Source organism: Calonectris borealis, chromosome 3, assembly GCF_964195595.1.
Source record: "Calonectris borealis chromosome 3, bCalBor7.hap1.2, whole genome shotgun sequence".
NCBI lineage: Eukaryota > Metazoa > Chordata > Aves > Procellariiformes > Procellariidae > Calonectris > Calonectris borealis.
In genome coordinates this window covers 33,206,964-33,220,367 of record NC_134314.1, presented here as the reverse complement: position 1 = coordinate 33,220,367, position 13,404 = coordinate 33,206,964, and the positions used below count along the sequence as shown (strand labels likewise).

The following is a 13,404-nucleotide window of genomic DNA, read 5'->3' as shown; positions in this document are numbered from 1 at the left end:
TGCTACTGTATAGCTAAGCTTTTATAATTTCAATAGCACACTCCATCATTTCATATGAAAATACTGGAAATTATATTAATGTTTACCAAGACAACAGCAGCTGCAGGTCCAACGAAAGCGTAAAGTAGCCCTCCTTCAAGAGACAGCCAACAGCTGGAAAGAACATTAGAGAAGAACTAACACAAATTAAAAATAAATATAACATATTGCCAAGAAAGCATTAATAATTACTACAGCATGAGATTCTTCCAGTGTATGTTCAATCCTACATATAGAGATTCATATGCACACACAAAAAAGAATTACTTTGTTGATATGACGATGTAGAGAATTGAAAGTTATTTCCATTACCAGTTGTTAATGTTTCAAAAGTTTTAATGTGAATTATACATATACTGAAATACCTAAAACGCATTAAAAGCACAATAGAAAGTAAGTTTGCAAATCTTTATTGAATGTCCTCTAACCACATATCACGAGTTAACTGAACAGGACTTGCCATGTAGGTATTTAGAAACATTTCCAGTTTACAATGTCTGACAGTTCTATACTTAAAGCAATGAAAGGTCAAGTACCTGTAACGTAGAACTTCAGAAAAAACAGGTTTCTATGTATCTTGTCTTATGTCATTTAGTAATTGTTATTAGAACTAGGTCTTACAGACGATATTCCCATTAAAGAAAAATAATATATGATCTAACTGTTCTGTATTCTCTGGAATATTTTGCAAACAATTTAAATGAATATTTTAAAGAATCTGAAAACTGTATTTTTTGGTGAGCTACTGATCTTGCAGAGTTTGTCATACTGCATCAGGGCTTTCACTGAAAACCATCAGATTTCCAAACACAGAGCGCTTACAGAACCAAATTCTAAATATTTGATACACCATGATGTAAAGCTTTCCATATCTGTAAAAGATCAGGAGCTTCACACACTGAAGTAAAGCAGCTGTGCTATTTTCCCAGTGATTACACATTCAAAGAACTGCATGTTTATTTGAATGCATGATCACACCTACATATAAGAAAACTCAAGTATATGCATTCAAATAATTTACTTGGATCTCACATCCAGAGACATTCACATCAGAATCACACATATCATCTTTATTTTCCACTACTGTTTTTGTGCTTTTGAAAACGAACTAAATTAAATGCAAGCACATCATAATATTAATAGTCTGTTACGGCTGGAATTCTAACTGCAAAGAATAAAAGTGTTTCCTGTTGCAATGAAGCCATGTGAAATCTGCCACATGAACCAAATAGCATCAGTGTGCTAAATCCTGGAATGATAAATTGATGCAAATAGTTCATATCTGCTTCACTGTTAAAAAAGTAATACGTGTTAAGCTATTCTACATCCTACCTCAAAAAACAACTACAACAATAATGTTCAATTTATTTTTGTAATGTCAAAGAAAAATCCTTTCAAAATTTTCTGCAATTTTTCTTGCTGTTTTTCCAAAAGCTAGGTTATTTATTATGAGAGACTGGGAACATGGGCTTCTGAGAGGGGGGAATGTATTCACAGTACATTTCGCTACCAGTATGAACTTTTAAACTTAATGAAGATGACCACTCTGCGTAACTAAGACATGTAATTAAAATTTTCATGTTTATTGGCAGATAAAAACATAAGTTCATAAAAATTATTGATGTATTGCATTTGAAACATAATTTCAGCTACCTGTGCTGAAAAGAAGGGTCAACAAGTTTTTTTTTAAATAAAAAGAAAACAGTCTACCACAAAAATCTTTAAAACCAAGGGAGAGTTGTTCCCTCCCTTTCCCATGCCCTCAAGTAAAAAGGCTGTTCGAAAGAGTGACTTCCATTTAGAAGCAGAGCTGGAAAAACATGTAGAGGTTGTCCTCTTTCTTCACACAGTCTGAATTTTCAACAATCTCGATTTTCAACAATGTGTGATGTGATTATTGCAATGTATTCAATATCTGCCAGTTGATGACTCTGAAATGCGCTTTTTCTTAATCTTTTTCTGTTGAAGACTTTCTGAAGACAGGTTCTCAGGTGCCTTATACCATAAGGCAATTGTTGTCAATTTTTTACTATTTTTTCCTTCTTCTCTTCTTTTTCTTTGCTCTGATAGATTTTTTCTATGCTTTATAGTTGTTTTTATTTTGTTCTCCTGTTCTGTCTTCTTTCTCCCTGGTCCCCACATAGCAAAAAGCCATATAAATTGATTAGTATTAAGAGCATCCACCAATGGTTTTATAGGGCCATGTTACATGGTCATAAAATTCTGCTGAGTGATGAAGTATCTGTAGACTTGTACATTTTGTGTGTTGTTTGATGCTCTCCAAGAGAATGGTTCCTTCTCTTAGGAGTGCATGACTATGACAGCATTTTAATTTTTGTTGATATCTGGAAGTTATCTGCACTGTTTATTAATATATAGCACTGTATGTAAACATGAGGAGGTCACGCAGGTTTATTAACTATAACTTGTAGTAGTGATACTTTCGTAGCTCTGGTCGTCTGAAGAGAAGTAGCAACGATATTTATTAGGCTCACAGAAATAGTTGGAAAAAACAATCAAGCTTTCAGACACACAAATCTTTTTCAAATATCCTGATATATCGAAAAACTTGTCACTCTGTTTTTTTTATTATTTTTAGGAAATCCCTTCAGCTTCTGTATCTGTATCTGTACAAGTGTCTGTGTGAAATATTAGTTTTAGATGTACAGTAAGATAATTGTCTAATAATTAGGACTGAATGAAAAAGATAGAAATCAGAGACTGTTGATCACAGAATTGGTTCAAGTGTGAACAATTCAAGCCACCCCCATGAGTCATATACCGTATGAAACTGAGATCTGCTTCAAAGATCCTTGGGCCTTCTCCCTTTCCATCAACCTCTTCATGTATGGGATTGGAATCAGTTTCTTCATTTTCACTCTTAATTTTCTCCATTTGAAACCTTCATTTTCAAAAATAGCATCTTACAGACCAGGAATAATTTGCAACAGGATGCACTTCTGATGGCAGCATGTGTGTAATTGATTGCCGTCAAACAGGCTAAATATAGTGTAAGCAGTTAAAAAACTTACACAAGTGCTTTAGTTATGGGAGGAGGAGCAGGAGAGGAGCTCTGCTTTTACACCGCCCAAGAGTTGTTATGGGACACAATTCTTTGCTAGCTTCTAGAGAGGGATAGCACATCAGCTGGTGATGGAGGAGGAATCTCCATTCCTTGCATGCCCTGTTTTCCTTATGTAATTCTGATGTCAAATGCCAAGAAAATGTATTTGCAAGTAAGATGAGAAAGCTGCATTATGGTTCTGTTTGTCCCTTGTATACCTCCTTTTGTGCTTTTGTCCCACGGTACTGTGTCAGCTGATTTTGGACCCTGGGAGAGGAGCTGTTACATGCACAGAGACATGCTCTTTTTTACCCTTAATGAATGATTTGTTGCTTTGTCTGAATATTTCAGTATATCCTCTTTTAAAAATGCATTCAGCCCAGGAAGGAAGCAGGAAGCAACACTAACTAAAGCAAATAGTCACACATGAATAATTTCGGTAGAGTAAATGCAATGGGATTGATCCTGCAAGGGACAGAGCTAAATCCCCAATGGAGTCTGGACATTGTAATCCTGTGATTTGTAATTCTCATAGCCTAAATGGTTCTCCAGTTCTGGTTCAAGGACTAAATAATAAAAAAGCCAGCAAGATGAGGACATATTAGTTAGAAAAAATGTCAGAGGAGTAGGTCCTCAATATAACTCCCAAAAGATGGCTAAGACCGTTGTTTCACTAATAATTGCCAACTATAAGTGCAAGTTAAGCACTTCAGTTAGGTAAGCCACTCCTCATTAAAAAAATGCAAGATGCACGTTGTCACAATTTAAAACTAAAGAGCTCAGTGGTTAGAGCCGGTATTCAGGAGATTTGTTTTTGAATCCTTACCCACCCGGAGCTGGAGTGAGGGCTTGAAGCCTCCCCTGCCATGTGGCAAGATGGTGGGACACACAGGGCAGGGAGGGCAAATCCTGATCTCACTCAGTGATGATGCTAAGGAGAATAGTTAAATATTCATTGAAGCAAGGACTTGACCTAACTCACGCACATCTCTGATGAATGCCCTCATTACCAGGCTACAGAGTCATATTTCCTCTCTTTCTGTCCAGATGCATACTTAATTTCTTGGGCAAAGTGAGGAAAGCTCCAAACAGGACAACCGAAGGAAACACACTCTTGCATACATAATGTCTCGGTGGTTGGAGTGCTCTGCTGGCAGGAGGGAGGCTCAGCCCACGTTCCTTCTTCAGCAGGACACAACTGAAGGGCAGCCTCTCTGAGGAGTGAGTTTTCCAGGGTGCTAAGTATGCACTGGAACCAGCCAGGTGGCTAAACATGAACTGTACTAAAAAAATTAAAATGAAGTACACAGATCTCCTCCTCGCTGTCTCTCAAGTACAGCCCAGACCAGGAAACGGGCTGGATCAGGCACTCCAGGAGAGAGGGGATGGATGGGAGAGCTATTTTGAGATTTCTGTGGGGCTTTGGATCCAAGCAACTCAGGGGCATTAAAGCCGAGGTACATGCTTGGTGGGCAGAAACCTGGGTGCCAGAGACTCTTGCCAGTACAGTTTTAGACATGTTTAGAGGTTGGGAAAGGCTATGCATAACATTTAACCTTGTTTTTGGTACATGTATATAAATGTTAGGTGTCTAAGCGGACCTAATCCTCACTGTTTCTAAAAGGCTTGCTACTTCAAAACCTCACAAGAAATCCAGGATCCCAGGCGCTTTGCTGAGCTCAGTCCAAGACTGGCATATGGTTTTCTCTTTGTTCTTTTGTGGACCACTCAGTGACTCTTACGGCAGTTCCAAGTGTGAATGGATACCTATAGAGCCTTTAGACTATGCTATGTAATTCCTGATGGGCATGACAGTCTTGTAATTAAAAACATAATTTATCATTTCAGATTGACTTACTAGTGGGCTGTTCCATATCCTTTTGTCTTGGTAAAGCCTATTGATATTGCAACCACTAATGCTGGTAAACCTGAAAAAAACCCAAAACAGTAATAACAATTAGATGTTGAGCAAAATATTGCTGTTCTGCCTGGACAAAAAATGACAGGGCAAGCTAATGCAAAATGGCCAATTTTACATGGAATGAATCATTTAATGAAGCACAGTGCTATTGCAGGATTTGTTTTTCTGAAGCACTGCAGAAGGACACTCTTTTCTGCCCACGGTGTACCACTTTGATGTAGCTAAATTACTGGTACATTTGACAGGTCTTAAAGTGAATCTAGGAAGAGGCTTCATGAATATTCAGTGAATGTTTTTTCTTGTTTTATTTTGATTTCTTGATATTATACTACTTCACTGAAAATCTTCTGAAATGTTGTTAAAACATATTTATGAAAGAATGCTAACATATACACCAGCATAGCTTAAGCTTGAGATAAAATGGAAAGGCTCCTAACCTAGTTTTCTTTTCAGTAACGTGCTGTCTACTATCTTCCAGGTTTACTGAAGAAAATTATGATATTCTTGACATTGTCACTGCATTAAATGTTTCATTCCAATGATTCTAAGGAAATGAATTTTACAGACTTACCCCATCCAAGGCACAGGAAACGTTTCCTTATGAGCCGTGTCCTAATTTTTCCAGTAACAGCCATATATGACTGCCACGCTTCTGTCAAAACCCAACAGAATGAAGCTAAGAAGAAGAAGTGTAAAAATGCGGTGGTTGTGGTGCAGATGCCCTGCAGGGAGCAAAAAGAAGCTCATGCTGAATAGTTAGGGACACTCATTTTTCTTTTCAATTCAAAGAGTTGTCATATTCTATCATCTTGACCTTTATCCTTAGCATCAACTCCCCCTTTATGGTGTGGTGGCCACAAAGAGAGAGAAAGAAAGAGAGATGGGGATGGCAGAAGAAGTTTTGACTGTTTTCCCAAACACTGAGTGTGCCAAGCAGAGACAAAGAACACAAAATAAATCATGCCATCAGATTTTTCTCTACACATTTACTTTGACCAGGGATCATCATAAAGCCATTGTAGTAAGGAAGTTACAAAGTTACTGATTTTAAAATGTCACAGAGCTGAATAAAGAAAATGTGGGGGTACAAATGCTCCTAATTGCCAGCTGTATTTTCTTTCCCTCCATGCAGAAAGATCCTGACTGTAAATCTAAATTTTAGGCAATAGGTTAAGTTTGATTTATTTGATTTTTTAATTTAAATCTTATAGGACATTAACCTATCAGAATATTCTGCCTGAGATCTTTTTAGTCACGTTTAAGTATCATAACCTTAACAATTACCCTGGATATTGTTTTTATGAGTGTCAGTCATTTTGTCATCTGAAAAGTATTTTGAGCACATGCAATTGGCTTTCGTCACTGTAGTCCTTAATTAAACTTGACATTGTAGCTTATATAAATGAACTCCTTGGCATAAATGATGATCTACCCTCCACTTTGTTGCTTAAAATGCCAGTTGCAGGCTATGAAATACACTGTGCATTGTACCCCAGAACCAAAACCACACCAATAATGTTGAGAATATCCTTATTACAATTTATTCTTATCACAATTTGAAGTGTCAAAATTATATCAAGGTTAAAAAAAAATATTTCACACACCCAACATTAACAATGCAAGATCGTATTTGAGAAATGTAGTTATTATTTTTATGATTATTTCTTTATGCAGTATACACATCTAATAGCTATCTTACATGCATGAAATAAAAGGCTAGTCAATTTTTTTTATTAAAATCCCAATTTAGCAAATTATTTAGGGAGAAAATATGCAAGTTCCTAATTTTATACAGATGCTTGCATATATTGTTGAATCAAGGGTGATAGCTACAAAAATTTGGGAAGGTTAAGATATATATGACACCACACATGTTTTTTAGTTCATTGTATATTCCTAATTACTTTCAGGTCTTTTTGTTTTGAATTTTCTAATGTGTTAATTTTCCCAGATTCTTATCTGAAATCAATTGTGTTGGTTCACTCCAATAGTTATCTCAAATATATAACTGATGATAGCTGATATCAGCTGATGTTAACATTAGCTGATATCAACCTCTGAACTTTCAAAAAGTTATGTACTTGAAGAGTCAAAACTTAATGATTTCATGTTATGAATTTACAGATGTGACAAACATCTTGTTTTCTAATCCTAGAGCAAATTGTCTATTTAAATCTGGGGGAAAGGGACTTATAAAATTCTATGCAAGAGAACTATTTATTTTTAAAAAGAGAGGAAAGTAAACTGGAAAAAACCAGCAGATCCTGAAAATGCACTAGTCATTTCATCCTAGATTTTGCCATTGATTCTTATGTTTAGATGTCCCTAAATTATGTGGATTCATAAAATATATCCTGTTAAGGCCTGACTAATAGCAGTAGTTTCTGTATATGAAAAATAAATACTTATTTAAAATGAAAGCTATGCGGTGAAACACGCAATAAATATAATAGAAAATACGGAAATGTCCTTTCTTTTACTAGCTGACTCATATGTTATGAATTCCCACTATGCAACTTTAATTTGCTTTTCTATCAATGTTTTTGTAAAAGCTAGTGTTCTGTTGGAACAAGAATTTGGCAATAAAATGACTTTTGAGGAATAATACAGAACCTTTTAGGCAGAAACTGCGTAGGTAAACCACAGTATTACCCTGAAAAAAGTGTGAATATACTATTTCCCTGATAAATAATGCAAATACAAACAAATTCTGATCTTTCTGATGAAAACATTGCTAACTCTTATGGCTGGCTGAGTATAGGCTGTAGGATTTAGTTCATAACATCCCCTGTATTGAAAGAAAGATAGATAATGATAATGTGAGACAAATGTGGACATGGCTGTGGTGGAAGAAAGAAATATGATGAAAATGTTAATGATCATGTTGATCACAAAATCAGAAGACAGAAGCAAGTTTTATTAAAAGCTATCTGTGCTCTAGCTAGAATATATGACTGCTGATTATAACTAACTCTTCTGAATGGCAGACAGGGGTCTTTAATGAACACCAATGGTAAGTCTGTATCACTGATATAACAGTGCATTTGCATCACACACCATCAGAACAATGCAAATCAGCCTCTAAACGTCACCTAAAAACCGCTGTGGGATTGTGATGACAGAATCGTGTGCAGGCAGTGCTTGAAGTGAATTCAGCCTTCCTCCTTCCCCAGCCAAAGAAGCAGTCCTGGCAAATGAAACTCCCCTCCCCCAGGTATAGCCACGGGCTCAGCATGGTTGACCAATAGCCCCCTGGAATTCTGTTTTTTATGTACTTCTGTATTCTTCCCCTTTGATAAAGAAATAAACAAACAATGCTGTTCTGTCTGGGAAAGCACTACATCTGGGAATTCTATGACTAAATAGGAACAAAAATTCATTTCCACCAAAGGCTGTTATTAAATGGGCCATTGAGTATCTCTAGCCAGGGAGCCATAATTTTGACAAGTACTTTATTAGTATTTTTTTCTTTCTCACCAGGTCATGGACTACTCCCAATCTGTTCTTCTCCCTCTCCTCTTTTCCCTTGTCAAGGGACCACCACCTCCCCTCACCTTGCTGCACATGCAGCAGCATCACTAAAAACTTGTGGCCCATCACTCACAAAAAGCCGCAGTGTGTCAACCTGTCTGCACCAAGAGATAGTGGTACACATCTTCCCCACTGCTTTAAGAGAAGATGTTTCTCATTTGTTTCTAATTCTAGTTTATTAAAACTCACTGAATTAATTACCTGTGCTAAGCACATGTCAACTTGCAACAAAATGAATTTTAACAGCCTAATTTATTCACTATTTCTTCAAGCTTCTGAAATTAAGTCAGCTCTGTAACTCTAACCTGTTCTTCCTCCCATTGCTGTTGTTCTCAGCTCCCCATATTTAATTCTAATTACAAGTGGGGGAAGGGAGCTTTTCTGTCCTCAGAACGCACAATTTCATGAGCTTTAATTGAGCTTCAAGTGTTTAGCTACCTTGAATATCTAAGTAAGACCATTCATCCCTTTTTAATAAACAATATGCTACTACTGAAAGCAAGAGCTCATACCAGGTACCAAATTATTTCCTTCTTTCATTCTTGTAAGACACCCACTCTGAATAAGGGTACTGAAGCACAGCTGAGAAATGTAAAAAACAGTGCAAATTCAAAGCTACTTATTCTAGCAATTAATATTTTTAATGTAGTAATGATGAAAAATACAGAGAACATTTATCCATTTGTATGACCTACAAAATGTAGGTCATAAATGCAACCTCAAAATAATAATTTATCATTATTTTTGGAGCATCTGGTTGTTGTTTTTTTTTAAAAATAGAACAGTGCTCTTTTTTAATAGCAGTGTGAACAGGTCTTCCACACAAAGAAAAAGAGGGTTAAGTACGGACACCTGATTTCTCTTCTTGCCCTGAAACAGGTTCTTTTTCCTTCAACAAACTAGTTGCCTGTCTTTGGGTTCTGATAAATAGTATAAGAATCAAAACTACTGGAAAATGAACATGGAAAATGAACATGAAAAATGAAATCTGTATTGGTCATGATAGCAAAATGAATAGGGCTAAAATCTACTCAGCTGGATTATGTCATGAAGTAGAAATGTAGAAAGTAGAAAATCATTTGAATAATAAAATTTCTTGGAGATTGAAAAAAATCTTGCCCTTGATTTAGCTCTGAGGAGATAAGCCTAAGGAGATAAATTAAATGAGTGTTAATTTTATTCTTATGAAGTTCTGACCATGCACTGAATACGCAGACAAAGACTACTTAAAGACCACAATAAAAAATAAATTAAACAAAGGACAAACAAAACAAAGAGGATGCAAAGAATGTAGCAAAGAGCAGAAATATAATTCTATGTCAAAACTGGTATATTTTATTGTTTTTTTGTGGCTCTCAAGTCCTCAACTATAAAACAGTTTATCTTTTCCTTCTTTAAATTAAAAATATAAATTCATAAAGGAACATACTGCTTATTATTCTTTATTTGCATTTTTAAACTGATTTGCATAATACAGTACCTTTGTCTCAGGAACAGCAGACACTGCCAGAATACAGGGATCCAGTATACTGGTCAGATAATACTGAATTCTAGATTAAATATTAATTTCTAGAGTAAACTGCCATGAAATAGTAGATGGACTTTTAGAGGCTGTGCGGCAAAGAAGTAAGGGCTTGCATCTCAGGAGTGTTTTTGTGGGAGGGGGACATATTTTCAATGACAAAAAAATATGGCAAGGAAGGCTGTCTCTTCAGTTGCAAACATATTTGCAACTGTTTGGATCTTAAATGGCTGAGAAATCATAGCTGTAGACTTTCAGGTTTCTCTTCCAGGATCATTAATATTACTGGTACCATAAAGCTTTGAAGGTACCATTTCGTTTAAAAAATCCCATGTTCTTTTCTTTTGCCAGGCTCAAGTACTGCTAACACCACTTGTTCAAGCAAAGAATTCAGGAAATCTGATACCCATATTGAAAATAGCACTATAGTAGAAGGAATTGTTCTAAAATAATGTTATTCATACTTTAAACCAATAGCTATGAAACTATTTACTTTAATTAAATTATAGACAAACTTTTAGATCTTCTAAAAATCTTCTCCGGTGTCCTTCAAAGTTGAAGGCTCAAGTGGTTTAACTTCATTACATTGTGTTCTGATATCTGACACGATAACTCAAAATAATTAACATTTGACTTCATGAGCATTTATGTGAAGACATATGCACAGTCGTTTATTATACTGTAGGATTCTATATGTGGTACAAGACAATGTAACCATGTAAGCATGGTAACATTTATTTGGATTTTTTAGAGCAAGCTAATTTTGTAGTGCAACAGCAGTGGGTTTTGCGTAGTTATGTGATCTTGCCCACAAAGATAATGAGTGATAACTAAGGACACTCAATTTTTTGTTCTTCTACTCAATCATTTTTGTTTGTCCACAACAAGCAAGATGCCTTTCTAGGTTCTGATAAATAGCTCATAAGCTGTCTGTAAATGATCCAGCTGTCGTTCCTTTCATTTAGTTTACAACTACGGTCTCACAAAGGACATCTTTATCATCAACAGCACTGCAATGCCACAGGAAGATATTTTCAGTATCAAGTTTTGCTTTTCTTTTGGTATCATGTGCAAATTATCACAACAGTTGCTAAACTTAAGGGCCACTATATGTGTCCAATCTCAGGGTGCAGTATAATTTCTTCAGCTATTTTGATTTAAGGTTTATTTATTTGTCATATCTTGTCTTCTCTTCTGGAGTCTGTCCTTTTATCTGACAGTATAACCCCAGTGATCCCTATGCACTGTTGTAAGTGTGACTGAAAGAAAACTTATACTTTAAACTGTAAGTTTTGTCTGCATTTGCACTTTCCAGACACAATTTAAATATCTGTCTTCTTATTTTCACCTAAAGTTTCTCTAGATGCTTTACTGACAGATTCAATTCCTGTTCCTCTTTTTCCAATGTGTACCTCAAAGGTATTTCTGAAAATTACCTCTCTGTGAGTAAAACATTCACAATCTTTATTGACACTTATGCAGATCAGTCAGTGTCTCCCATTTTTTCCCAGGGGCAGGGTCCAGCAATAGAGGTGCTTTCATATCTGATCCACTAAAAGTATACGGAGCCTTCTTTTTAGCTTCTGCCCTTTGCAGTTACTTTTCTTCAAAGTTCTCCATTGATAATTGTCACCTCTATCACTTATATGAATAACCTCTGCATTTAAATTTGATACCATTTAGTTGTACTTCGGCATCCCTCAGTTAATGTCTATAGCGAACTGCTGGTTTTTATCCAAACTAATTCCTCTGTTAGCCACTATTCTTCTCCAGACCTTATAATGCACATAGTACAAAATCATTCTATCAACTAGATGTGAAGGGATAGGCTGCTGTTTTTTGGGATGGAAAAGAATTCATGAAAGTTGCTTGCTGCATATGCAAACCTTCCTTGTTCTGTTGTGTGGCAGAATCTATCTACGCTAGTAACAGTAAAGGCATCCTTTATGCACTGGCATGTGATTCATGCTGCTAAATTGTGAGTGTATTTCTTGGCACAGTCTTGACCTGGGCCAAAAAATGCTCTCCCAGCCCAGGCCCACACACAGATTGATGGAGAGCCTGGGCCAGGAACCCTGCCCGACGGTCAGCTTGCACACAACTGTCCTTCTGCCCTGGAGGGCTCTGTAATGGATGCAAGCCCTATTGTGCTAATTTGCATCGGGGCTATAGAAATATTTGTGGCTCATTTTGGTTATTGGTTAGGATAGAGGCAAAAAGTCCAGCTGGATAATTCATAATATGCTCAACTATTACTAACATATGAGAGAGTAAAATTCATTCTGTGTTGTTCACAGCATTCTCTGGAGATTGTCAGTGCAATGCACAGGTTTGTAATGTTTTAACTCAGAATTGCTTTCTTGGTGACATGCCTACTGTAGATTGAAAGCCAGTTGGAAGACAGTTCTCATACAGTTTTCTTATGCTCATACTCATTTTAGTCTTCCCCCCAGTTTGGATTGTTATTGCTAGGTTATATTCAAGCAAATAAGCTCAGCACAAGCAATATCATAGAACAGGTTACTCAGAGGCAATTTAATTTCTTTGATTACAAAACCTGGCAAGGGAAGCTCTTCCCTTTTTGCCTGTGTCCTGTGAACATATATATTTTTCTGGGCAGGCAGGAAATGAAAGAAAAGGATCCTCTAATTGTTTGCAGGATTAATTCAAAAGTCAGTGGAAAGAATCTCATTAATTTAAGTGGGCTATATATTGGGCATTACACCTATAGTTTAAGGGATGAAAGGTGCATGAGCAGAGGCTTGTGATCTTGCTTCTTATCCTAAGTGTTTTAAATGTTTACAAAGTATTGGATGAATATTTTTCTGATAAGTGAATATGGCCCAGTTCACATCATGAATTTATTCTTTTGGCTTTGATGTTAAACACTTTAAACAAGGTAAATGTCAACTCTGTCAGGACAAAATAACTTAGTATTTTAACTATGTCCTCACATAAATGTCTTATGAAGTTTATGAAGCTCAGAATAGCAGGTTTTCAGGCAGACGTAAAAGAAAATAAGAAGCCCTTTACAACTCTGAAGCACAAAATCAATTCAAATACAAGTTTTTCAACTTCTTCCTCACTAATTAATCTCAAATTGCTATCACTGTGTTGTAATAGTGATGTTTCATTGTGCCAGAGAACACCCTTTCCAAGTTCTCTTCTTTTTCTTGTATTTGGTAATTTTTTTTCTCAAAAATCAACCCTTTTGAGTGTAAAGTGATCATGTTCAGTGCAAGTAAAAAAGTGAAAATGGCATGCTTTGTTAAAATAACTTCTTCATTACTGAGCTATTGGGGAATGACAATTAAAAAATGAAACTGA

At 36.0% G+C, this 13,404-nt stretch overlaps 1 protein-coding gene across 1 annotated transcript in view; it reads right to left on the bottom strand.

The window, feature by feature from the left end:
* The window catches only part of ADGRB3 (adhesion G protein-coupled receptor B3), a 489,232-nt gene that overhangs the window by 40,246 nt on the left and 435,582 nt on the right, over positions 1–13,404 (bottom strand). Inside the window, exons 20-22 of the mRNA XM_075145284.1 lie at positions 5,596–5,746; positions 4,962–5,031; positions 87–153 (exon numbers count right to left, since the gene is read on the bottom strand). Coding sequence (XP_075001385.1) covers positions 87–153; positions 4,962–5,031; positions 5,596–5,746 — 288 coding nt within the window. The remainder of the gene's footprint in view (positions 1–86; positions 154–4,961; positions 5,032–5,595; positions 5,747–13,404) is intronic.